At 49.9% G+C, this 27,590-nt stretch overlaps 2 protein-coding genes across 4 annotated transcripts in view; one reads left to right on the top strand and one right to left on the bottom strand.

Annotated features, from left to right (window-relative positions):
* Nucleotides 1-574: 574 nt before the first annotated feature.
* LOC145339427 (transmembrane protein 229B-like) lies at nucleotides 575-27,541 on the bottom strand. Of its 3 annotated transcripts, XM_080183887.1 has the most exons (4): nucleotides 20,471-20,589; nucleotides 8,778-8,937; nucleotides 5,912-5,996; nucleotides 575-1,767 (listed from the first exon to the last, which is right to left on the bottom strand). In XM_080183887.1, the coding sequence occupies exons 3-4, from the start codon at nucleotides 5,942-5,944 to the stop codon at nucleotides 1,222-1,224; spliced, it is 579 nt and encodes a 192-aa protein (XP_080040013.1). In that variant the 5' UTR covers nucleotides 5,945-5,996; nucleotides 8,778-8,937; nucleotides 20,471-20,589; the 3' UTR covers nucleotides 575-1,221. The 3 variants fall into 3 exon arrangements, with proteins under 3 accessions (XP_080040013.1, XP_080040015.1, XP_080040014.1); XM_080183889.1 differs by lacking the exons at nucleotides 8,778-8,937; nucleotides 20,471-20,589 and adding an exon at nucleotides 27,499-27,541; XM_080183888.1 differs by lacking the exon at nucleotides 8,778-8,937.
* The window catches only part of paf1 (PAF1 homolog, Paf1/RNA polymerase II complex component), a 36,379-nt gene continuing 36,129 nt past the window's right edge, over nucleotides 27,341-27,590 (top strand). The window contains exon 1 of the mRNA XM_080183885.1: nucleotides 27,341-27,415. Within this exon, the coding sequence (XP_080040011.1) occupies nucleotides 27,372-27,415 (44 nt within the window). The 5' untranslated portion in view covers nucleotides 27,341-27,371. The remainder of the gene's footprint in view (nucleotides 27,416-27,590) is intronic.

The raw sequence follows: 27,590 nt of genomic DNA, 5'->3' as shown, positions 1-27,590 counted from the left end.
ACGCCTCTATGTGTGTGCACGCACCTGCATGTGTTTGTGTGTGTGCACATGCCTGTGTGTGTGTGTGTGTACACCAGAACAACCAGCACGCATGACACCCGCACTCCAGCCAGAGTTGGCATGCGTGGCGCCCATGCCCAGCATGTCAGTGCTTTCTGAAGAGGTTGGGTAAGTCCTGGAAACAGGTCCAGTGATATTCTAGACTGGATGATGTTTTATTACAACGACACAGAGCAAGAGCAGGAGTGAATAAGTCGGATCTCGAGCTGTGGGCAGTTCTTGCATAATACTCAGGCACATCCCCACCCCCAGACATTTGGCCTCTGAACACACACACACACACACACAGACACACACACACACACGCACACAGACACACACACACAGACACACACACACACAGAAACACACACACACACACACACACACACACACAGACACACACACACACACGCACACAGACACACACACACAGACACACACACACACAGAAACACACACACACACACACACAGACACACACACACAGACACACACACACAGAAACACACACACACACACACACACACACACACAGACACACACACACAGACACACACAGACACACACACACACACACACACAGACAATGTGGCTTCCATAATAACACTTTTGTGTTTTCCACAGACAGACCTGATCGCTCTGCACCATCCTGAACAACGCGGGTGCGTCTAATTTGGACCCATTCCTTTGGTAAACCAGCAAAAGCCGTTTTGAAAAGACGCACTGTGGGTTCACGGTGCAACAGGGAGTGTGGCCTACGCGCAAACACACACAATCATTCCCACACCCTCCTCCAATAGGTAGCAAGTCAGGCAACATAATCAAACAGCAGGACGTGCAGATGCTTTGCCGGGTCTTGGAGTAATTATAAATACTAGCTCACCCCGCTGCCGTGAGGTCTCAGCCTCAGTCACTGCCGCTGAGGACAAATACTTACACTCAGTGCATTCGCTGAGAGTTAGGATACTTCAGTGAGTGATGTGGCAGTACGTTTAGACCAGATTGCACTGTGCCGGAGTGCGTTAAAAAGGCTGCTCTCCATCGCAACAAAGCAAAGAAATAACCGGTTTGTTCGCGGGTTTGAGGTCCTGTTTGTTCCCAAGGCCGGGAATGTGAAGGAGACTCGGTACCCAGGCTGCCTTTGGGACGGGGCAGGAGTGGGGAGGGGGGGGTGCCGCCTCACTCATCTTTCCCCAGCTTCAGCTGGCCCCACAGCATGGCCGGGGCGATGGTCGGGCTCTGCGGCTCCCCGCTCTCCTCGAAGCGCAAACGCAGGGTGTTCCTGATCACCAGCTTCTCCACGATGAAGGAAGCGCAGAACCAGGGGACGGCGTACTCCAGCGTCACCAGCCCCATGAAGTCATAATCAAACTGGGAGTAGTCCCAGGGGCAGGCGTTGAACTGGCGCAGCATCAGCCCGGTCGAGAACTCCCAGGCGTAGGTCCAGAGGGTGTAGATGAGGCACCTCACCACACCGGGACATCGGTCCTTGAGGTACAGGTACATCCGCTCCACCACCAAGATGGACGTGCCGTAGATAAAAAGAGCCCAAACGCTGGTGACTCCTGGGAACTTCCAGTTAAAGTTGACCACAAACTCCCAGGCGGCTGTGAACATCACCTCGCAGAAGTAACCGTGGATAGCGTACAGGTACCAGCGGGAGAGGGCACTGAGGGGCTCGATGGCCCTCGACATCCTCCTGCCATCCCGAAACTGCACGCACACCTGGACCAAAAGAGATCGAGGTTATTTCTGACTGTCATAGAGAGAGAGAGAGAGAGAGAGAGCTAAAGCCAAAGCCAAGAGGTACAACCGCATGCCAAAGCCAAATTCTCACATCATTCCCCTGCAACTCTAAATGAGAAGGTCCAACGTCCCAAAACCAAATCGCCATGTCCCAGAGCCAGAGGGCTCTGAACCCCAAAATGTTCCCCAAATCTAGAGGAGCTTACACCCCAAAACCAAGCGTAGCCTGTACCGCAACCTTAAACCCCCATCTCTGAAACTAGAGGGCCCCACACCCCGAAAGCAATTTCCCAAATCCCCAAACCTCGCCAAGGTAAGATACTCTGTCGGAGACTCGGTGCAGACTCAATGGGCTGAATGGCCTCCTTCTGCACTGTAGGGATTCCATGAGCCTGCACTGAAGCTCTGAAATAGCATCCCAACTAAGCCCTCCCCCTCCCCTCCCTGCCCTATCCCCTTAACCCCACATAGTTAGCATGGCAATCCATCTAACCTGCACATCTTTGGACACTAAGGGACAATTTAACAATGCCAATCCATCCAACCTGCATATCTTTGGACACTAAGGGGCAATTTAGCATGGCCAATCCATCTAACCTACACATCTTTAGACACTAAGAGGCAATTTACCACGGCCAATTCACCTAACCTACACATCTCTGGACACTAAGGGGCAATTTAACAAGGCCAATCCACCGAACCTGCACATCTTTTGGACGCAGAGGAACAATTGAGAATGGCTAGTCAACCTAACCTGCACATCTTTTGAGTGTGGGAGGAAATCAGAGCATCCGGAGGAAACCCACGCAGACATTATGGGGGCAACCAGTTTGGCATCATCCCTGGGGATCCGTATGCCTCACAGTTAACGTATTTTTAGAAGATGTGACTGCTATAGTTGACAGAGGCCAATGGTGTAACTCAATATACTTGGATTTTTCAAAAATCTTTAATTCGGAGCCACATATTACTGTTGAATAAGTTACTCTCTTTGGAGATTAAAGGCAAACTTTACTAGGGGATAAAATCATTTTTGTTGGACTGTGTGGAAGTGGTCACTGTTAATGGGCAGTTATCAAATCCAACACATTCTGGCATCCCTCGAGGAAGAATCTTTGGATCTCTTTTACTTGTGGCTTATATTAACGGCATTGATGGCCAGATTCAGCATTGTACAGTTTTGAAGAAGGCAGATGACATCAAAATTTATTTGGAAGTTAAGAAGAATAATCCAGGGCTCTCGAACGCACTTCTCCAGAGTGAACACTCAACTCTGGTGCAATGCTCCAATGAGTGGCAACTTACCTTTAATGTGGCAAAGTGTTCAGTTCTCTATAATAATCCTAATTCACTGTATCGTATCGATGACCAACCTTAAGCACACTCAACTATTGAAAAGGGGTGGCACGGTGGTTAGCACTGCTGCTTCACAGGGACCCAGGTTCGATTCCCGGCTTGGGTCACTGTCTGTGCGGAGTCTGCATGTTCTCCCCATGTCTGCGTGGGTTTCCTCCGGTTTCCTCCCATGTTCTGAAAGACGTGCTGATTAGGTGCATTGACCCAAACAGGCACCAGAATGTGGTGACTAGGGCAATTTCACAGTAACTTCATTGCAGTGTTAATGTAAGTCTTACTTGTGGCGCTAATAAATAAACTTTCAACACAGCTTGGAATCCACACTTTCAGAGAGATAGAACATTACAGCACAGTACAGGCCCTTCAGCCCTCAATGCTGTGCCGAGCTATGTCCAGTCCTAAGATCAAGCTATCCCACTCCCTATCATTCTGGTGTCCAATCTTTGGACAGGAAAAGACTGATGTTTGATTGAGCTGAAGTTTATAAATTGATACGTGGCCTTACTACCCCCGAGCTGGAAACTCTTACTCGCAATTGCATCATTTTGCAAACGACAGAAATCTGGTTCAGGTCTCGGGGTTCGCAAATTCTGTTTTTTCACGCAGAACTGTGGATATTTTATCTGCTGTTGTTATCAAAGCTGAAAATGTAATGTCTTTTAGAAGCCTTGTTAGAAACAGTAAGGCGGGATTTTACAGCCTCGCTGGTCCCGAAACCAGAAAATCCCACCCCCAGGGTCAACGGACGTTTCCGTGGTCCGCCCCAGCCCGTTCCGATTCCTGTGGTGGGCAGGATGGTAAAATTCTGGCCACTGTGTGATTTCTATGTGCGGATGTTGCTGCTGTTCTTGTTTTTAACACTATGCCGGTGCGCTCGGCGCTGCAGGCAATTAAGGTAAATAAAAATCCCTCAGGCACCGTACACAGGAGTTAAGACTGAGCAGAGATTCAGGTAATTTATAGGTTGAGGACAAGGAAATAATTGCATCAGAGGCCCAGGCGTAATTCAATCTCTGTTTTAAACACAGACACACTGTTCTTATTTTCCTACAATGCTTTTAAGTGGCTGAAAATCAAAACCTATGACTATTTAAGAAGTGGGTGGCACGGTGGTTAGCACAGCTGACTCACAGCATCAGGGACCCGGATTCAATTCCAGCCCCAGGTGACTGTGTGGAATTTGCACATTTCCCTATACTGTCTGCTTGGGTTTCCTCCCACAGTCCAAAGATGTGCAGGTTAGGTGGATTGGCCATGCTAAATTGCCCCTTAGTGTCCAAAGATGTGCAGGTTAGGTGGATTGGCCATGCTAAATTGCCCCTTACTGTCCAAAGATGTGCAGGTTAGGTGGATTGGCCATGCTAAATTGTCCCTTAGTGTCCAAAGATGTGCAGGTTAGGTGGATTGGCCATGCTAAATTGTCCCTTAGTGTCCAAAGATGTGCAGGTTAGGTGGATTGGCCATGCTAAATTGTCCCTTAGTGTCCAAAGATGTGCAGGTTAGGTGGATTGGCCATGCTAAATTGTCCCTTAGTGTCCAAAGATGTGTAGGTTAGGTGGATTGGCCATGCTAAATTGCCTCTTAGTGTCCAAAGATGTGCAGGTTAGGTGGATTGGCCATGCTAAATTGTCCCTTAGTGTCCAAAGATGTGTAGGTTAGGTGGATTGGCCATGCTAAATTGTCCCTTAGTATCCAAAGATGTGTAGGTTAGGGTGGATTGGCCATGCTAAATTGCCTCTTAGTGTCCAAAGATGTGCAGGTTAGGTGGATTGGCCATGCTAAATTGTCCCTTAGTGTCCAAAGATGTGCAGGTTAGGTGGATTGGCCATGCTAAATTGCCCCTTACTGTCCAAAGATGTGCAGGTTAGGTGGATTGGCCATGCTAAATTGCCCTTTAGTGTCCAAAGATATGCAGGTTAGGTGGATTGGCCATGCTAAATTGCCTCTTAGTGTCCAAAGATGTGCAGGTTAGGTGGATTGGCCATGCTAAATTGTCCCTTAGTGTCCAAAGATGTGTAGGTTAGGTGGATTGGCCATGCTAAATTGCCCCTTAGTGTCCCAAGATGTGCAGGTTAGATGGATTGGCCATGCTAAATTGCCCCTTAGTGTCCAAAGATGTGCAGGTTAGGTGGATTGGCCATGCGAAATTGCCCCTTATTGTCCAAAGATGTGCAGGTTAGGTGGGTTGGCCATGCTAAATTGCCCCTTGGTTGTCCAAGATGTGCAGGTTAGATGGATTGGCCATGCTAAATTGCCCCTTAGTGTCCAAAGATATAGGTTAGGGGGATTTGAGAGGTAAAATACATGTGATTACGGGGATAGGGTTACGCGGATAGGGCCTGTGTAAGAGTTGGTGCACACTTGATGGGCCGAATGGCCTTTTTCTGCACAGTTGGGATTCTACGATTGTAAGTAAAGTGAGAGTTTCTCTGCTGCAGAGGCAGAAACCGAGGTGAGAAGACGCCACTGTGAGCAGGAGACGTCACTACAAGGTGCTGTTTACATTGGCAGATTCCACTATAAATACAAGCACAGGCGATGCACGCAGAATGAGATTTTTAATTAAAGCAAAAGACCGTGAGTGCTGGAAATCCGAATTAAAAACAGAAAATGCTGGAAAATCTCAGCAGGTCTGGCAGCATCTGTGGAGAGAGAATAGAGCCAATGTTTCAAGTCCACGTCGCTCTTCTTAACTTTTAATAACTTCTGTATACGATGGATCTTCAATGGGGAAATTAAAAAAAGTTTTTCTTTAAATAACTGTTACCTTTTTCCCTTTATGACCAAGATTCAAATCCATTCTGGATGCTGATTGGACAGTGGAACATGGGGTTGATGCTCCGACCTTTCACCTGGGTCAAAATAAAGACTTGAAATGAGATGGAACCCTTCGCAGCTTTCCCCAATGGTTCATAGAGATTTACAGCATGGAAACAGGCCATTCAGCCCAACTTGTCCATGCCGTCCTTTCTGTAAAACCCCAATTGCTAGTTCCAGTTGGCCGCATTTGGCCCACATCCCTCTGTGCCCCTCTGACCCACGGAACTGTCTAAATGCTTTTTAAAAGATAAAATTGTACCCACCTCTACTGCTACCTCTGGCAGCTTGTTCCAGACACTCTGTGAAAAAACTGCCCCTCTTGGCAATTTTTGTATCTCTCCCCCCTCACCTTAAACTTACGCCCTCTAGTTTTAGACTCCCCTACCTTTGGGAAGTGATACTGACTATCTAATCATAGAAATCCTACAGTACAGAAAGAGGCCATTCAGCCCATCGAGTCTGTACCGACCACAATCCCACCCAGGCCCTACCCCCATATCCCTACATATTTACCCACTAATCCCGCGAACCTACGCACCTCGTTACGCTAGGGACAATTTTTAGCACGGCCCAATCAACCTCACTTGTACATCTTTGGGAGGAAACCGGAGCACCCGGAGGAAACCCACGCAGACACGAGGAGAATGTGCACACTCCACACAGACGGTGACCCGAGCCGGGAATCGAACCCGGGTCGCTGGAGCTGTGAAGCAGCAGTGCTACCCCACTGTGCTACCGTGCCACCCATCTATGCCCCTCATTCTTTTATAGACCTCTATAAGATCACCCCTCAAAGAGTTTTACAGCTAAAAACTGTCCTTCAGTGACAGGAATTATCTCACTGCTCACATAACGGGTGGAATTTAAAGTAGGTTATTCCTGAATTGGCCAATTAATGTCCTGGGTTCAAATTCCACCATGGCAGATGGTGGATTTGAATTCAATAAAAAATATCTGGAATTAAGAATCTACTGAAACCATTGTTGGAAAAACCCATCTGGTTCACTAGTGTCCATTAGGGAAGGAAATCTGCCATCCTTACATAAGAACATATGCTGCCCCTTTGTGGGTGGCACGGTGGCCCAGTGATTAGTACTGCTGCCAGAGCGCTAGGCACCAGGGTCCAATTCTGGCCTGTTTGTGTGGACTTTGCACATTCTCCCCATGTCTGCATGGGGTGCTCCGGTTTCCTCCCACACTTCAAAGATGTGTGGATTAGGTGGATTGGCCGTGCTAAGTTAATCCTAGTGTCAGGGGGTTTAGCAGGGTAAATATGAGGGGGTTACGGGAATAGGGCCTGGGTGGGATGGCGGTTGTTGCAGACTCGATGGGCCAAATGGCCTCCTTCTGTATGGTAGGGATTCTATGATTCTATGACACATGCGACTCCAGAGCCTCAGCAACGTGGTTGACTCTCGACTGCCTCGGGTATCTAGAAATGGGCAATAAATGCTGACCAGCCCGCGATGCCCAGGTCCCACGAACGAGTAAAGAAAAGGTAACAAGTCTATCGGCTGGGCAGCCAGCGAGCGACATTTGTCACCTACTTTTGGAAGGTCCACTGAATGAAATGCTGTTTAGGTTGTCAACTCTACGGCAACGGGACCTCCCTGCGACCGAGAACCTCAGGGATGGAATTGGCAGCCAGTCAGAGATGTCGGCTGTGCATTGCCCGACACTGCCACCAGGGAGACGTGGCAGCTGCTGGTAATAAGAACACAAGAACTAGGAGCAGGAGTAGACCATCTGGCCCCTCGAGCCTGCTCTGCCATTCAATAAGATCGTGGCTGATCTCTTCATGGACTCAGGTCCATTCACCCGCCCGTTCACCATAACCCTTAATTCCTTTACTGTTCAAAAATTTATTTCTCCTTGTCTTAAAAGCAATGAGGTAGCCTCAACTGCTTCACTGGGCAGGGAACTCCACAGATTCACAACCCTTTGGATGAAGAAGTTCCTCCTCAACTCAGTCCTAAATCTGCTCCCCCTTATTTTGAGGCCATGCCCCCTAGTTCTAGTTTCACCCGCTAGTGGAAACGATCTCCCTGCTTCTATCTTACCTATTCCCTTCATAATCTTATATGTTTCTATAAGATCTCCCCTCATTCTTCTGGATTCCAACGGGTATAGCCCCAGTCTACTCAGTCTCTCCTCATAAGCCAACCCTCTCAACTCCAGAATCACCCTAGTGAATCTCCTCTGCACCCCCTCCAGTGCCAGGATATCCCTTCTCAAGACCAAAACCGTACACAGTGCTCCAGGTGTGGCCTCACCAGCACCTTATACAGCTGCAACATAACCTCGCTGTTTTTAAACTCCATCCTTCTTGCAATGAAGGACAAAATTCCATTTGCCTTCTTAAGAACATAAGAAATAGGAGCAGGAGTCGGCCATCTAGCCCTTCGAGCCTGCCCCGCCATTCAATAAGATCATGGCTGATCTGAAGTGGATCAGTTCCACTTTCCCGCTTTCTCCCCATAACCCTTAATTCCCCTGTCTATCAGAAACCTACCTACCCGTGACTTAAATATATTCAGCGAGGTAGCCTCCACCACTTCAACGGGCAGAGAATTCCAGAGAACGAAAGACGTGCTGGTTAGGGTGCATTGGCCGTGCTAAATTCTCCCTCAGTGTACCCGAACAGGAGTGTGACGGCTGGGGGAATTTCACAGTAACTTCATTGCAGCGTTAATGTAAAGCTACTAGCGACACGAATAAATAAACTTTGAACTGAGTGCAAGAAATGATGAGGCAACTCTGCCAAGCAAGATGCTTCCTCCCGGTGACCAGGGGGAAATAACACAAGAACTCACTGATGCACAGGGAGAAGGAGGTCAACGCTCTAAACAAAGCTTCTCAGTCCCAGCCTGAGTGGAAGAAGAAAGGATACACTGTACGCGTACAGGGTCTAATCACAGAAACTGGCGAGAGTTGTTGCTGGAGCCGAGACTCCAAGTTCATCCTTCGTTGGCACTGGTGAAAAATGAGGAGGAAACAGGGTTTACATTTGACCGACACTCTGAACCGGAAGCAACCATAAATAGTAGCAGCGACAACCAGCGAGATAACATTAGCAGAACCAGCGGTGAAACATCAACAACATTGCCCAGCAAGTGACACAAAGCTGGCGAGCTCAAGCACAACTCCTGCACCAGGAGTAACACATAACATTATCGCCCGAGCAGGGTGCCAACTCTTCACTGACAGCAATGAAATCTACAAGACAGAGACATACCAAAGCAATACCATGAATAACGTTTTGTCAAAGGGAACCAAGGCACAGAAGACTCTTCGGGCATTCAATTAATTATAGAATCCCTACAGTGCACAAGGAGGCCATTTGGCCCATCGAGTCTGCACCGGCCACAATCTCACCCAGGCCCTATCCCCATAACCCCATGCATTTACCCTGTTAACCCCCCTGACACTAAGGGGCAATTTTAGCACGGCCAATCCACCTAATCATCTTTCGGACTGTGGGAGGGAACTGGAGCACCTGGAAGAAACCCACGCAGACACGGGGAGAACGTGCAGACTCCGCACAGACAGTGAGCTGAGGCCAGGAATCGAACCCCAGTCCCTGGCACTGTGAGGCAGCAGTGCTAACCACTGTGCCACCCTGCTGCCCTCTCTGCCACCGTGCCACCCTACAATTATAAAATTATTTTTAAAAATTATAAAATTTGATTGTTAATCTTGTTTAATTAGATACAATATAAGAATATTGATGTGAGGGGAAGGGCGGGGAAGAGGGCCTGAGCAAGATGCTCTGAAATGTCGGTGCAGACTCAGCGGGCCGAATGGCCTCTTCTATACTGTAGGGATTCTATGGTTCAATGAGATACTTAAACATGACAAGATACAATTCTTAACTGCCAGGCTATCTGTATTGGTTCCAATTTAAGCAATATTGCTCATAGACTTAAACTCCTCTTCAAAACCAGTTAGCAACACACAGGCTTGTCTGTTTTTACTTGTTAACAGTCCTCGAGCCTTTGAACACTCCTGGAGAGAGATACAAAGAGATACCTGTCTTCTAACATACAAACAGCAGCCTCCAGAGAGAGAGAGACAGACAGACAGAGAGAGAGAGACAGGGATACCCATCTTGTGACAGTCCCAAACAGCAGCCTATAGACAGATACAGAGACACCCATCAGACACTCAAACAGCAGCCTCCAGAGAGAAAGAGAAACAGAGATACATCTATCTTCTGACAGTCTCCAACAGCAGCCTGCAGAGAAAAAGAGAAAGAGAGAGAGAGAGAAAATTTCTTCTTGTTCTTTTCAGGATCCAACAGAAAAAAATCCTGCTTTTCCCTGTAAGCTTAACTCTGCCTATTCACATGACTCTGTCTCTTGTCAATCAACCTAATCAAACACTATTCTGAAACCCCAGGGAAAAAAAAACAAAAATTAACAAAATGCATTAGCTCAGATTAAAACAAACAGCCCATTAGCTAGGAATAATTATCCTCCTGTATCCTCAGCATGGAGCAGCCTGGTTTGCAGACAGATTGGCACCAGGTAAGCCAGAGCTGAATTTTAAACATACCCCTCACCAGGAACATGATAGAATTACATTTCTTAAAGGCACAGAATCGTCAGTATCTGCTTTGAGAAGAAGAACTCCAGCTTCTCCACATGACTGAAGGTTCTTCTCCCTGGTACCATTCTCTAAGACCTTGAGACCTCTGCGGTGCCCAGAACGGAACACAATGGTCCAGCGGGGGCCAAAACAGAGATTTAGAAAATTTCTAAATTATTCTCTTGTTTTTCCAGCAGCCTTCTTAGCTTGTCCACAATCTTTCTCTACACCCTACATTCTGCATCCCTCGTTTCCTTCTCTATGAATGGTATACTTTGTATAGTGTGCAAGAAATATTCTTTTCACTGTATACTAATACACGTATAAATCAAATCAAATCTCTCTCTCTCTCTCCTCTTTAACCTTGTTCAGGCACAGTTTTTGAATTTTTATAATTGGGGATACCCTCTGACTGTGCTTTTTAAACACTTATGGGATGTGGGTGTTGCTGGCTGGGTCAGCATCTATTGTCCATCCCTAATTGCCCTTGAACTGAGGGTCTCACTCGGCCATTTCAGAGGGCAGTTGAGAATCAACCACATTGCTGTGGCTCTGGACTCACGTGTAGGACAAACCTTCCCTAAAGGGACATGAGTGAACCAGATGGGTTTTTCCGACAATGGTTTCACGGTCATCAGTGGATTCTTAATTCCAGATTTTTTTTTATTTGAATTCAAATTCCCCCATCTGCCGTGGCGGGATTCGAACCCGGGTCCCCCAGAACATTCGCTGAGTTTCTGGATTGCTAGTCTAGCGATAATACCACTCAGCCATCGCCTCTCCAGTGGTGTTATTCCTTTCTGCCCAAAGTTTAAGAACCCTCAATTTCTCTCCGTACACCATCAGTAAATGTCAATCTACCGCATGAATTGCATCTTGACAAAGATTCCTGTGAACCTCTCGATTCCGCCAACTTTTGCTGTGAACAGATTTTCACTGAATTCAAATGTCACCATCTGCGGCGGTGGAAGCTGAACCTGGGTCCTCAGAGCATTACTCTGAGTCTCTGGGTTAATAGTCGAATTATAAGACCCTGGTCAGACCCCACCTGGAGTACTGCGCTCAGTTCTGGTCGCCTCATTACAGGAAGGATGTGGAAGCCATTGAGAGGGTGCAGAGGAGATTTACAAGGATGTTGCCTGGATTGGGTGGCATGCCTTATGAGGATAGGTTGAGAGAGCTCAGTCTTTTCTCCTTAGAGAGATGAAGGATGAGAGGTGACCTGATAGAGGTGTATAAAATGTTGAGAGGTATAGATCGAGTGGATTCTCAGAGGCTATTTCCCAGGGCTGAATGGTCACTACGAGAGGATACAGGTTTAAGGTGCTGGGGAGGAGGTACAGAGGAGATGTCAGGGGTAAGTTTTTCACTCAGAGGGTGGTGAGTGTGTGGAATCGGTGGTGGTGGAGGCAAATTCGATGGGGTCTTTCAAGAGACTTCTGGATGAGTACATAGGACTTAATAGTTATAGGAAAGCTCAGTAGGTATGGATATCAACGGCGCAACTTGTGGGCTGAAGGGCCTGTTTGCGCTGTAGTTTGTCCATGCTCTATAATACCAGTGTCTCCACTGCTGTGAGGATGGATGAAGATGCAAGTGTCAATTATAAACTTACAGCACACAAGGAAGCTTTGTTGAAGGCTATGCCACTTATGTATAACACAACAAGAGACAGTTTCAGCCATGGAACTGGAATTCAAGCATTTTTTTTTGAATTTCCATGAAAATGAAAGTGATAAAATAAATATCCCAAAGTGGAAGTCTCTCTGGGTTATAAATCATTAAGTAATTGGGCATCATAATGGCACAGTAGTCAGCACTGCTGCCTCACAGCACCAGGGACATGGGTTCAATTCCAGCCTTATGTCTGTGTGGAGTTTGCACATTCTCCCCATGTCTGCGTGGGTTTTCTTCCAGGTGCTCCAGTTTCCTCTCTCACTCCAAAGATATGCGCGTAGGGTGGGTTGGCTGTGTTGGGTTGCCCTTGGTGTTGGGGGGTGGGGGGGTGTGTGTGTGTGGGGTTGCGGGAATAGGGCCTGGGTGGGATTGTGGTTGGTACGGACTCAATGGGCAGGGTGGCCTCCTTCTGAACTGTAGAGGTTCTATGATACTATATCACTGACGTATTACCAACGTGAATGCTGTGACTCTGGAAGGCCATATGTTCAATATCTTTGTTCTTTGTTCTAAAAGGGAAACCAATGGTCTTAATGCAGGGACGTGCAGTCTGGTCAGAGAAATATCTGTTTGTCACTACTTTCTGAGTCCTCCTCCCTAGGCAGTTAATGACCCGAGTTCACACCAAGTTCATACTACCCCAAACGCCTCTCTTTTCCAAATAAGTCTGTGGTGTGATCCTTTATCAAGTGCCTTTTGAAGGTTCATATGTACCACATCTACTACAATCCCTTCATCAAACCACACGGTTAATTCAACAAATTACCACGGGGCGGCACAGTAGCACAGTGGCCTCACAGCGCCAGTGACTTCGATTCCCGGCCTCGGGTCACTGTCTACGTGGAGTTTGCACATCCTCCCCATGTCTGCGTGGGTTTCCTCCGGATTCCGCCCACAGTCCAGAGAAGTGCGGGTTAGTTGGATTGGCCGTGCCAAATTGTGGTGTCATGGGGACTAGCTGGGGTAAATGCATGGGGGGTTATGGGTGGGATTGTGGTCGGTGCAGATCAGATGGGCTGAACAGCCTCCTTCGGTGCTCCAGCATTCTAAAACGTTTGCTCAGGATGGGTCAGATATGATTTCCCTTCAACCCAATGCTTCTCTAAGCATGAAATCCGTGCCCTTTGCGGCTCCTCGCTCTGAATCAATGGAAAGGTTTGATGACTTGCCATTCCGTTTCGTATCGAGCTGAGTTTAAACTCCACACCATCAACATCAGTAACCCCAGCTACTGCCAGCAGTCCAGTGAATGAGCACCACACCCAATTAATCCAATGTCCTTCCATCCTCCACACACGTCAAACACACAGCAACCTCAGCCTTGCTTTGCACTGACAGAATCACACAATCCCTACAGTGCAGAAAGAGGCCATTCAGCCCATCGAGTCTGCACCAACAATCATCCCATTCAGGCTCTATCTCTATAATTCCAATTATTTATCCACCTAACCTGCACATCTTTGGACACTAAGGGGCAATTTAGCATGGCCAATCCACCTAACCTGCACATCTTTGGACACTAAGGGGCAATTTAGCATGGCCAATCCACCTAACCTGCACATCTTTGGACACTAAGGGGCAATTTAGCATGGCCAATCCACCTAACCCGCACATCTTTGGACACTAAGGGGCAATTTAGCATGGCCAATCCACCTAACCTGCACATCTTTGGACACTAAGGGGCAATTTAGCATGGCCAATCCACCTAACCTGCACATCTTTGGACACTAAGGGGCAATTTAGCATGGCCAATCCACCTAACCCGCACATCTTTGGACACTAAGGAGCAATTTAGCATGGCCAATCCACCTAACCTGCACATCTTTGGACAATAAGGGGCAATTTAGCATGGCCAATCCACCTTACCCACACATCTTTGGACACTAAGGGTCAATTTAGCATAGCCAATCCACCTTACCCACACATCTTTGGACACTAAGGGACAATTTAGCATGGCCAATCCACCTAACCCGCACATCTTTGGACACTAAGGAGCAATTTAGCATGGCCAATCCACCTAACCTGCACATCTTTGGACAATAAGGGGCAATTTAGCATGGCCAATCCACCTTACCCACACATCTTTGGACACTAAGGGTCAATTTAGCATAGCCAATCCACCTTACCCACACATCTTTGGACACTAAGGGCCAATTTAGCATGGCCAATCCACCCAACCCACCCAATCTTTGGAGTGTGGGAGGAAACCCACGTAGACACAGGGAGAACATGCAAACTCTACACAGTCACCCAAGCCGGGAATCGAACCTGGGTCCTTGGAGTGGTGAGGCAGCAGTGCTAATCACTGTGCCACGTTGAGAAATCATGTCAACTTCTCTCCAGGCCAATAGCCAGCTATGTGAGGGTGGCAGCCTCCTCCTCTGGGTGATCCTGCCAACTCCAGTCAGTTTGGAGGAAGAGGAGTCCTCCTTGCAGGTGGTCACAGTCTGAGGATTCAGGGTAGACCATTTAGGACAGAGGTGAGGAGACAGTTCTTCACCCAGAGAGTGGTGAGCCTGTGGAATTCATTACCACAGGAAGTAGTTGATGCCAAAACATTGAATGTATTCAAGAGGCAGCTGGATATAGCATGTGGGGCGAATGGGATCAAAGCTTATGGGGACAAAGCAGGATTGGGCTATTGGCGGCACGGTAGCATGGTGGGTTAGCACTGCTGCTTCACAGCTCCAGGGTCCTGGGTTCGATTCCCGGCTTGGGTCACTGTCTGTGCGGAGTTTGCACATTCTCCTTGTGTCTGCGTGGGTTTCCTCCCACAGTCCAAAGATGTGCGGGTTAGGTTGATTGGCCATGCTAAGAGATTGCCCTTAGGGTCCAGGGATGTGTAGGTTAGAGGGATTAGTGGCTAGAATATGTAGGGATATGGGGGTAGGGCCTGGGTGGGATTGTGTTCGGTGCAGACTCGATGGGCCGAAGGGTCTCTTTCTGCACTGTAGGGTTCTATGATTCTATTGAGTTGGGCGATCAGCCATGATTGTGACATATATCAGAACAGGCTCGAAGGGCAGAATGGCCTCCTCCTGCTCCTATCTTCTATGGTTCAATGAGGACGCTCAAAGAGAGGGGGTTGCTTGTGACCATGAGGCACGGGGAGCTGTCCTAATGGGACAATCCCACCCGTCCAGCCCTGGAACACATCGCACGCTGCTGAGAAAAAAATACAACAGTCAGAGCAAAGATTCATCAGCGACACTGCCTCACCCAGAGAGGATACAGAGCAGGTTCACCAGGAGGATGTCACCTGGGATGGAGCATTCGAGCTACAAAGGGAGATTGGATAAGCCTGGGTCGTTTTCCTTGGAGCAGAGAAGGCTGAGGTGGGGGGGGGGGACAGAGAAGGTCGAGGTGTGTAAGATTAGGAGGGGTACGGACAGGGTGAGCAGGGAGCAGCTGTTCCCCTTGGTTAAGGAGTCAATCCATAGAATTGTAGAACATTACAGCTCAGAAACAGGCCTTTTGGCCCTTCTTGTCTGTGCCCACCCATTTTTTGCCTAGTCCCACTGACCTGCACTTGGACCATATCACGAGGGGGAATAGTTTTAGGGTGAGGGGAAGGAGATTCAGGGGGGATTTGAGAATTTATTCTCACTCAGAGAGTGGCGGGAATCTGGAACGTGCTGCCTGGGAAGGCAGTGGAGGCCGGAAACCTTACAACCTTTAAACAAATATTTGGATGAAATGCAACATTCAAGGATTTAGGGACAAGTGCAGGAAAATGGGATGAGTGCGACTTCAGTTCAAGTTTTATTTATTTGTCACAAGTAGGCTCACATTAACACTGCAATGAAGTTACTGTGAAAATCCCCTAGTCGCCACACCTGTCTGGGTACACTGAGGAAGAATTTAGCACCCTAACCGGCACGTCTTTCAGACTGTGGGAGGAAACTGGAGCACCCGGAGGAAACCCATGCAGACACGGGGAGAATGTGCAGACTCTGCACAGGCAGTGACCCGAGACCGGGAATCGAACCCGGTTCCCTGGCGCTGTGAGGCAGCGGTGCTGAGCACTGTGCACCGATGCCACAGTGGTAGATATTGCTGCAAACTCGGTGGGCCAAAGTGCCTCTCCAGCCCCAGATGAACCTCTGACCCTTTTTGTTCCCCGAACACAACTTTAAAAAGAGGAAATAAATAAGAAGCGACACATTCGCCTTTGATCGAGCATGGGAGATTTCCCCAGTGATTCCTACCCCCCCCCCCCCTCCCCCCCGAGACATGGTGTTTCCTCTGAGCCTCCGACACACACTAACTGTGCAAACACGTCCCCGTTGTTTCCTGACATTCGTTCACCGTTATCAGCTTACGCCAGGCTCACACCTGCTTAACCCTCCTGCCAGCTCGCGTTTCTATTCACGGCGAATCGCTCCTCGCTCGTCCGCTCTCGTTCCCTTGAAGCAGAGACTTGCCGGAGCTCTCCGGGAGTTCACCCCCTTCCGGCCAGGAAGGGGGACCATTCAGTTCTCACTTTTAAGCTGCAGCGGCACCAGAGAATCCCGCTGGTGTGAACAGCCGGAACACCCCAGCTGCTGAATATTCCTCCGATCGTGATCTGATAACACCTTATTACCAGTTCTGGTCACCTTATTACCGGAAGGACGTGGAGTCTCTGGAAAGGGTGCAGAGGAGGTTTACCAGGATGTCGCCTGGCATGGGGGGACTGGGTTACGAGGAGAGACTGAGGAGACTGGGGCTATTCTCCTTGGAAAGAAGGAGAGTGAGAGGGGACATGATAGAGGTATATAAGATACTGAAGGGAATAGATAGAGTTAATAGTGAGAGACTGCTCCCTAGACTGGGTACGAACACAAGAGGTCATCACTTAAGGGTGAGGGGGGGAGGTATAATTTGGAGGTAAGAGGAAGGTTCTTTACACAGAGAGTTGTGGGGGTCTGGAATGCGCTACCGAGTAGGGTGGTGGAGGCAGGAACGTTGGACTCGTTTAAGATGCAGTTAGATAGGCACATGAGTGAAACGAGAATGGAGGGATATGGTAGGGGCTATTAAATAGGGTTAAACCTCGGGAGACACCGGAAGGGCAGGCTGTATGATTAATATTTTTTGTCTTTATTCCACAGGTGGAGGTCCACCTTGTGTCAAGCGAGGGGCATGCACACGGCGGGTCGTGCGTGGGCTGCTCTTGGAAGTCCAGGAGTGGCCTAGTACTTCATGTCGGTGTGTGTGCTTGATCCTGGACCGATAGACGGGCGCCGCAACAGCTCAGTGACTAGCACTGCTAGCTGTGCAGATACATGGATTTGGGCCTGTGTCTGTGGGAGTTTGCGCATTCTCCCTGTGGTTGCGTGGGTTTCCTCCCACACCCCAAAGATGTGCTCTTAGGCTAATTGGTTTCCACCAAATTGACACTATTTCTTCCCTGAATCTGACTGAGTAGGGTCCCATTCGTAGACATGCAGGGTAGAATAGGTGTAGGGTGATGCGGCGGCGCGGGCTCGTTGGGCCGAAGGGCCTGTTTCCCGTGCTGGGTTGTTCTTTGTTCTTTCTTTCTTTTTTCCACCTCCACCTCTTTGTCAATACATTCCCCCCCCCCCCCCCCCCCCCAGTTTTTGTTTTATTTTTCTCCTGGGTGTGGCCGGCCGGACCAGCATTTATTGCCCATCCCTAACTGCCCCCCTGAGAAGATGGTGGTGAGCTGCCTTCTTGAACCCGCTGCGGTCCATGCGGCGTAGGTACACCCGCCGTGCTGTTAGGGAGGTTTCTCTGCTCCAGTCACTTTCTGGCTGACTCAAAACTGCCCGTTTTATTTCCGACAGCAGTCATGATGAGGAGATGCCGGCGTTGGACTGGGGTAAACACAGTAAGAAGTCCGACAACACCAGGTTTAAGTCCAATCGATTTATTTGATGGTAAACTCACTAGCTTTCGAGGTTTCCCTCTTCTTCAGGTGAGAGGCCAGAACTCTCCATTCACCTGACGAAGAGGGAAACCTCAAAAGCTTGTGCGTTTACTATCAAATAAATCGATTAGACTTAAACCTGGTGTTGTCAGGCTTCTTACTGTGTTTTATTTCCCCCAATCAATTACTTTGGTCTGTGCTAAATCTGAATTTACATTTGTCTCAATCATTATTTTAATGACTGGGGGAGGTGGGGGGGGGGGGGAGGAGTGGGTGGGGCGAGGGGAGGAGTGGGTTGGGGAGGGGAGGAGTGGGTTGGGGGAGGGGAGGAGTGGGTGGGGTGAGGGGAGGAGTGGGTTGGGGGGAGGGGAGGAGTGGGTGGGGGAGGGGAGGAGTGGGTGGGGAGGGAGGGAGGAGTGGGTGGGGAGGGAGAGGAGGAGTGGGTGGGGAGGGAGGGGAGGAGTGGGTTGGGGGTAGGGGAGGAGTGGTGGGGGAAGAGGAGGAGTGGGTGGGGGGAGGGGAGGAGTGGATGGGGCGAGGGGAGGAGTGGGTTGGAGGGAGGGGAGGAGTGGGTGGGGGGAGGGGAGGAGTTGGGGAGATACCTCTAAACTTAACCTGCTGGTGGGTGGGGGGGGGGCAGAGGGGGGCACATCTCAGCTTAACCATTTGGTGAGTGGGTGGGAGGGCAGGTTCCTTTCAACCTGTTGGCAGAGACAATACCTGTGAATCTAACCTGCTGGTGGGGGAACGGGACAGGAAAGGGGGGGGGGGGTTGGATATTTCTCAATCTGACCCTCTGGTGTGAATGGCTCGGGCGAGGGAAGTGAATGTGCTGTTGCCAAGCTTGCGGATGGCACAAAAACAGGTGGGAAGGCAAGTGGAGAGAATGAGACAAAGAGGGATATGGGCAGGTTAAATGAGTGGGCAAAAAAACCTAGCAGCTGAAATTTAATGTGAAATGATGCACTTTGGTGGTTAAGAATAAAGGAGCTGAATATTATTTAAATGGAGAAAGACTGCAGAAAGTTGCACCTCAGAGGGATTTTAAGAACATAAGAATTTGAATCATAAATCACAAAAAGCTAGCGTGTAGGTACAGCAGCTAATAGGGAAGGCAAATAAAATGTTCGCTTTTATTTCAAAGGGAATGGAGTGTAAATGTAGTGAAGTCTTGCTAAAACTAAGCAAGGTCCTTAGTTAGATCACATCTGGAACACTGTTGGTCCCTTATTGAAGCAAAGATATACTGGAGGCAGTCCAGAAAAGGTTGACTAGGTTGATGCCGGGAACGGATGGAGTTTCTTATGAGGAGAGGTTGAGCCTGTAGTCATTGGAGTTTAGAAGAATGAGAGGCGACCTTATTGAGACATATTGGATTCTCAGGTAGGGGTTTTATTTTTATTAAGTTGTGGGACATGGGCGTCGCTGGCTGGGCCAGCATTTATTGCCCATTCCTGAGGGCATTTCAGAGTCAACCACATTGCTGTGGCTCTGGAGTCACATGTAGGCCAGCAGATTTCCTTCCCTAAAGGATATTAGTGAACCAGATGGGTTTTTCCAACCATGGTCATCAGTAGATTCTTAATCCCAGATTATTTTTATTGAATTCAAATTCCACCCTCTGCTGTGGCGGGATTCGAACCCGGGTCCCCAGGACATCAGTTGAGTTTCTGGATTAATGGTCTAGCGATAATCCCAGTGGGCCATCGGCTCCCTGTTTGACAGGGTCAACGATGAGAGGTTGTTTCCCCGTGGGGGAGAGTCTGGGACCAGAGGGCATCACCTCAGAGTGAGGGGGGTCTCCCATTGAAGACAGCGACGAGGAGGAGTTTCCCCTCTCCGAGGGGGGTGGATCTGGGGAATTCTTTCCCACGGAGGTGGGGGGGGGGTGGAGGCTGGGGCGGTTTGTCCAAGGCTGAGACAGGCAGGTTGTTAATCAGTAAGGGAACCGAGGGGATAAGGTGGCAAAGTGGAGATGAGGATCATCACAACAGATCATTCATAATAACAGTGAAAGGCACAGCAGATTCGATGGGCTGAATGGCCTACTTCTGCTGCTGTATCTACAACCTAACCTGCTGCCGTGTCTACAACCTAACCTGCTGCTGCTGCTGCTGCTGTGTCTACAACCTAACCTGCTCCTGCTTATCTACAACCTAACCTGCTGCTGATGATGATGCAGCTACAACCTAACCTGCTGCTGCTTATCTGCAACCTAACCTGCTGCTGATGATGCAGCTACAACCTAACCTGCTGCCGTCTCTACAACCTAACCTGCTGCTGCTTATCTGCAACCTAACCTGCCGCTTATCATCTGCAACCTACCCTGCTGGTTAAGGCTCAGGCCCCGCCCCCCCGGTTCACTCCTACCTGCCGGCGATGCCGGGAAGCGGCTCCGGGGATGCGCCTCCAGCCGCGGGTTGTGCGCGCTCTCCGAGGTTGCCCGTGAGCGAGCGGCGCGCTCTGGACGGCGGGGGAGGCGGCGGTGGGGGGGGTAACGGTCCGGGTGCGAGCGGCGCGCTCCGGGCGGTCGGGGCCGCTCCCGGCTCCGTTTCCTCCGGCCGGCGGACGGCGGCGTCAACCCGGCGTGATGGCGTCACCTACATCCGGCCGCGCAACCGCAGTGAAACGGGGAGGTGGGGGCGGGGGCTGGGAGTGATTGACGGCTGGAGGAGGGGGCGTGACTGGGTATAATTGACAGGGAGAGGGCGGGGCTAGGGGGTGATTGACAAGGGGCGGGGCTAGATGTGATTTACACGGGGAGGGGCTGGGTGTGACTGATGGGGAGGGGCTGGGTGTGACTGGGGGGGAGGGGCTGGGTGTGATTGATGGGAGGGGCTAGAAGTGATTGACAGGGGGTGGAACTGGGAGTGATTGGAGGGGGAGGGGCTGGGATTGATTGATGGGGAGGGGCTGGGTGTGATTGACAGGGAGGTGGGGCTAGGGGTGATTGACAAGGCGAGGGGCTGGTGTGATTGACAGGGGGGGGGCTGGGTGTTGACTGGGGAAAGGGCTGGGGTGATTGACAGGGAGAGGGTCGGAGTGATTGACAGCTGGAGGGAGGGGCTAGGAGTGAGTGACAGTGGAGGGTCTGGGTGTGATTGGCAGCTCATGAGGGGGAGGGGCTATGACTAGGGAGGGGCTCAGTTTGATTGACAGCTGGAGTGGGGGAGGTGCTGGAATGGGGGAGGGGCTGGCAGTGGGTTCGGGGCTTCTCAGGGTGAGGGGTTTGTAGAGGGAGGTTTGGACTCAGGGCTGCATAGGGGGTGATGTGTGCCAAGGAGGTGGGTGCTGCATTGGGTGGGGGAACCTGGTTCTGTCATCACTGCTGCAGCTCAGTTTCCGCCCCCCCCCGCCTCCATGTTGATTCAGTGATGGTTAAATACCATGTGGAGTCGATTAGATTCTCTCTTGTTGATTATTGCCTGGCACTCGTGTGGCATGAATGTTCCTGGCTACTTATCAGCCCAAGCCTGGATATTGTGCCGGTCTTGCTGCATTTGGGCACTGACTGTTTCCATATCTGAATGGCACTGAACATTGGTGCAATCATCGACGAACAATCCCATTTCTAACCTCATTAAAAAGAGGGACAGTCATTGACGAAGCAGCTGAAGACTGGGCCTCGGAGATTACCCTGAGGAGCCCCTGCAGTGATGTGGCTACTCGAGCATCTCGGAGGCTGGCAATACCTCTTAACTCCCCAAAGTCCAAAATTAAACACAATCCTGATTTGTACATATATCATTCCTTCATCCGGGCCTGGGTGGGATCGTTGCCAGTGCAGGCTCAATCCCTTCTGCACTGTAGGGATTCCATGGATTGCAGATGACAAATCTCATGGTGCCCACATCTCACGAATGAATAAAACTATGTTCTTATGACCTGGCCAACGCCTTGATTGACAGCTGGACTGGGGGAGGGGCTGGAAGTGGGGGCACGGCCCAGTTTGATTGACAGCTGGACTGCCAAGGTTGGACAGAAAGCTGAGGGTTTAACCTCCGACCTTGGTCATTGGAGAATTTCACCCACTTCCCAGTAACTTCGACTTGGGATTTCTGGTGCGCTACTTGGTCTAATGCTGCCTTGCAGTCGAGGACAATCACTCTCACCTCACCCCCTGAGTTCAGCTTTTCTGTCCTTGTTTGCACCAAGGCTATAATAAAGTCTGGAACTGAGTGTTCCTGGCAGAAGCCAGACTGAGTATCAGTGAGTAGATGCCATTTGATAGCACTTTCCAACAACACTTTGTTCGAGAGATAGGGCCTTGATTGAATATTTTTTTCCTGCTTTTTTTTGGGCAATTGTCTACATTGTTCATTGGATCCCAGTGCTGTAGCTAGACTGGAACAGCTTGGCGCGGGGGCCATGGCTAGTTCCGGAGCACAAGTGTGAGGTCATGCGTTTTGGTCGCAAAAAATGGCAAGGCGACTTATTATTACTAAATGGGGAAGGACTTTGGAGTGCTTGGGTGCAGAGGGATCTGGGTGTCCTTGTTCTGAGTCACAGAAAACTAGTAGCAAATAATAAAGAAAGTGAATGGAGTGTTGGCATTGATAGGTAAAGGAATAGAATATTAAGGTAAGGAAGTATTGTTGCCACTAGACAAGGCATTGGTGAGGCTGCACCTGGAGTATTGTGCACAATTTTGGGTCCCTTTGAGGAAAGATGTAATGGCATTGGAGGCAGTTCCAATAAATAGAAGTATATTATTATGACCTGGCCAACACCTCGAGGAGGTTCACTCGATTGATTCCAGAGATGAGGGGTTCGTTGTAAGAGAGATTGAACAGTTTAGGCCCATACTCTCTAGAACTTAGAAGAATGAGGGGAGATCAAATTGAGGTGTACGAGATGATAAAAGGTACGGATAAAATAGACGTGGAGCGGATACTTCCTCTTGTGGGGCATTCTGGGACGAGAGGTCATCATCTTAGGATAAGGGGTAGCAAATTTAAAGCAGGGTTGAGGAGAAACTACTTCTCCCAAAGGGTTGTGAACCTGTGGAATTCGCTGCCCCAAAGTGCAGTGGATGCTGGGACAGTGAGGAAATTTAAGGAGGAGGTAGACAGATTTTTAATGGGTTGAAGGGTTATGGGGAGAAGGTTGGAAAATGGGAACGAGGAGCCTATCAGCCATGATCGAATGGTGGAGCGGACTCGATGGGCCGAACGGCCTACTTCTGCTCCTATACCTTATGAACGTATGAACAAGTTCACTGTTGGCCGGGCCCATAGCAGGATCCAGTGCCTTCAGTCACTTCTTGATATTACATGGAGCAAATCAGACTTTCTGAGCTCTGTCGTCCATCAGTATCCGTGTATCTGTCCAAATGCCTTTTAAATGTGGTCCATGTCCCTGCCTCAACGATTTCCCCCAGCAACTCATTCCACATACGTATCGCCCTCTGTGTAAAAACCTCCTCAGGCTCCCATTAATACTTTCTGCTCTTAACTTATGCCCTCTAGGTCTTGATTCCCCAACCCTGGGAAAAAGACCCTATCTGTGCCTCTCATGATCTTATACACCTCTATAAGATCACCCTTCAGTCTCCTACACTCCAAAGAGAAAAGTCCTAGTCTGTCCAATCTCTCCCTATACCTCAGTCCCTTGAGTACTGGCAACATCCTTGTAAATCTCTTCCTCACTCTCTCCAGTTTAATATAATCTTTCCAAGGTGACCAAACCTGAACACAATACTCCAGGTGCGGCCTCACCAGCGTCCTGTACAACTGCAACTTAACTTCCCAACTTCCATACTCAATGCCCTGACTGATGAACACCAGCATGCCAAAAGCCTTCTTCACTGCCCAATCCACCTAACCTGCACATCTTTGGACACTAAGGGACAATTTAGCATGGCCAATCCCCCTAACCTACACATCTTTGGAGACTAAGGGGCAATTTAGCATGGCCAATCCACCTAACCTACACATCTTTGGAGACTAAGGGGCAACTTAGCATGGCCAATCCACCTAACCTTCACATCTTTGGACTCTGGGAGGAAGCCAGAGCACCCAGAGGAAACCCACGCCGACACAGGGAGAATGTGCAGACTCTACTCAAACAGTAACCCACATGGCGGCACAATGATTAGTGCTGCTGCCTCACAGCACCAGGGACCCGGTTCGATTCCCGGATTGGGTCACTGTCCATGGAATTTGTACATTCTCCCCATGTCTGCGTGGGTTTCCTCCGGGTGCTCCGGTTTCCCTCCTGGAGAGACGTGCTAGTTAGATGCATTGGCCATGCTAAAATTCCCCCTCGGTGTACCCAAACAGGCACCGGAGTGTGGCAACTAGGGGATTTTCACAGTAACGTCATTGCAGTGTTAATGTAAGCCTTACTTGTGACTAATAAATAAACGTTAACATTTAACTTTTACCCGAGGGCAGAACCAAACCCGGGTCCCTTGTGCCGTGAACCACTTATTCAACATCATGTTGAATCTGCTTGGCACCTCTTCTAGTGCAATTGTATCTCTATATAATCCTCCCCATTGTCCAGGCCAATATTTATCCTTCAATCAACATAAAAAAACATATGATCTGATGGTGATCAGACTCTGTTTACTGTGTGTGTCTCTCAGGTATTCTACACCGCGGCAGTAGCTGACTACACCTCAAAATTATTTCATTGTCTGTGAACTGCTTTGAAGATGTCTGGAGATCATGAATGATGCTGTTCTTTTAACTCAACTTTTTTCCAATTTTGTTGAGAAAAGTTCATCAACATGAAAGTTAACCCTGATTTCCTCCCCACAGACACTTATTAATCTTTCATTCACTGAAGAGACTGAAGGTTCCTCTCATCTTTGGCTCCCAGGGTCCAACAAGACAGGAGTTTGGGCATCTCTACCGAGCGCACGGAACCCAACTTGGTGCAAATACAGTCCCACTCAGAGAGGCAGCTGTGGGAAATGGGAATAACAGGTTTGACCTGTGCTAGGAAGAGCATGGAGAAAGAGAGAGAGAGAGGAAGAACTTGTATTTTGATTTGATTAGATTTATTATTGTTGCATGTATGGGATACAGTGGAAGGTATTGTTTCTTGCATGCTATACATACTGTTCAGAGAGAAGGGAACGAGAGGGTGATGTGATAGAATGCAGTGATACAGTCACAGCTAGGATGTAGAGAAAGATCGACTTAATATAAGATAGCCTCTTATAGCCCCTCAGTCTGAAACTGGAGCTTCATCCCTTTGGAATAAGCAAATCATAGAATCCCGACACTGAATGGCTTCCTTCTGTATTTAGAGATTCTGTGACAGAGTATCCCATCCGGGCACTCTCACCCACCCCATTCCCACAACCCCACACATTTCCCATGGCTAATTCACCTAACCATGGGAGGAAACCAGAGCACCCACAGGAAACCCACGCAGACATGGAGAGAACGTGCAAACTCCACGCAGTCACTCAAAGTCGGAATTGAACCCAGCTCGTTGGGCTGAAGGGCCTGTTTCCCGGGCTGCTTTTATTCTTTGTTCTCTGGAGCTGTGAAGCGGCAGTGCTAACCACTGTGATAATAAACCTGAGTAAGAAGCACTTCCTGTAGATCAGCGATGGACAACTGAGGTGAGTTGTGTGCAGGCTGCATGAGTGACCCTCCCTCATCTCACTGGCCCACAAGATTGAAACTGGGCTTGTTCATCACCGTGACTCCATGAATAAGATTAAATATATTTAATACATGCCGGGTATTTCTTAACAAGTTATAAAACAATGCTTAATTGCTCATAACTTAATAAAACTGTTAACTTCAATTGTTATGAACAAAAGAACCATTGACACTTTGGTCATAGAAGGAGCGCGTGGCTTATAAAGTCAGTGTTGTGGGCAGTCAGCACACCCTTTACTTCTCTCGCTCTTGCTTGACATGTTCAGTCACAACGGATGGAAATCAGTGGAATGTGGCAACCCTGCGGCTGGGAAACGGACAACATTGTCTGGTGGGGCCCGCACTCAGAACCCAGATGGGCCATGGGTAGGCCCCCAGACTATAGGTTGCCTTTCATGGGACATGGGGGTCGCTGGCTGGCCAACATTTATTGACCATCCCTAGCGGGCCCGAGGGCAGTTGAGAGTCAACCACATTGCTGTGGCTCTGGAGTCACATGTAGGCCAGACCAGGTGAGGATGGCAGATTTCCTTCCCTAAAGGATATTGGCCAACTAGATGGGTTTTTCCCACAATGGTTTCATGGTCATCAATACATTCTTAATTCCAGATATTTTTCATTAAATTCAAATTCCACCCTCGACCGTGGCGGGATTCGAACCCAGGACCCCAGAACATTAGCTGGGTTTCTGGATTCATAGTCCAGTGATAATACCACGAGGCCATCGCCCACCCATCAGTGAGGGGGCGGAGTCTATGCAGGGGGTGGGGTTAGAGTTGGGGGCGGGGCCAGCGCCGCAGGGGGCGGGGTTAACACTATTGGGGTTGCAGTCAGTGCAGCGAGAGGCGGGGTCAGTGCAGCGAAGGGCGGGGCCAATGCAGCGGGGGCGGGGTCAGTGCAGCGGGGGGGCGGGATTAGCACTGTAGGGGCGGGGTCAGTGCCGCGAGGGGCGGGGTTAGAGCACTGGCTGAAGCCGCGGCTGAAGACTCAGTCAGTGAGGGGCGGAATCAGTGCACTGGGAGGCGGGATCAGCGCTACGGGGGCGGGGTCAGTGCCGCAGGGGGCGGGGTTTAGCACTATTGTGTCAGGGTCAGTGCAGCGTGGGTCGGGGTCAGCGCAGTGGGGGGCGGGTCAGTGCCGCGGGGGGGCGGGGTTACCACTGTGGGGCGGTGTCAGTGCCGCGGCTGAAGACTCAATCAGTGAGGGGGCGGAGTCAGTGCACAGGGAGGCGGGGTTCGCGCTGCGGGGGGCGGGGTCAGTGCCGCGGGGAGCGGGGTTAGCGCTGCGGGGGCGGGGCCAGTGCTGCGGGAGGGGTGGGGTTAGCACTGTCGGGACGCGATCAGTGCCGCGGCTGAAGACTCAGTCAGTGAGGGGGCGGGATCAATGAGGGGGCGGAGTCTTCCGGGGGCGGGGTTAGCGCTGCGGGGGTGGGGTCAGTGCTGAAGGATCAGTCAGTGAGGGAGCGGAGTCTGCCAGGGGCGGGATCAGTGAGGGGGCGGAGTCTGCCGTGGGTGGAGTCAGCAGCCCCAATGGCTGATCCTCCCACCTCGGGTTGACGTATGGGCGGTTGGAAGCGGCGTGATGCAGTGTGGGAACTGTAGTTCCCAGCAGCCTCCAGCTCCCAGCAGGCTTCGCGCGGTGTGGGGACCATGGCGCCGACAATTCAGAACGCGCAGCGGGACGACGGTCACCGGTAAGCCGGGGAAAGGGAGGAGGGTGACGGCTGGCTCATATTTATATCTCTATGTAAGACCTTTTACTCGCTATTGGATTTACCTTCAGCCAAATTCCATTTCCCCGAGTTCGATTTCAACTCAATCCGATAAACAGCAGCTGATCAACAGACAGGGAATTCACTGGGTCCTAGT

Source organism: Carcharhinus amblyrhynchos, unplaced genomic scaffold, assembly GCF_965287045.1.
Source record: "Carcharhinus amblyrhynchos unplaced genomic scaffold, sCarAmb.v2.hapA scaffold_459, whole genome shotgun sequence".
Classification (NCBI taxonomy): Eukaryota; Metazoa; Chordata; class Chondrichthyes; order Carcharhiniformes; family Carcharhinidae; genus Carcharhinus; species Carcharhinus amblyrhynchos.
Note: the sequence above shows the minus strand (reverse complement) of the source record. Positions and strands in the feature narration are given on the sequence as shown.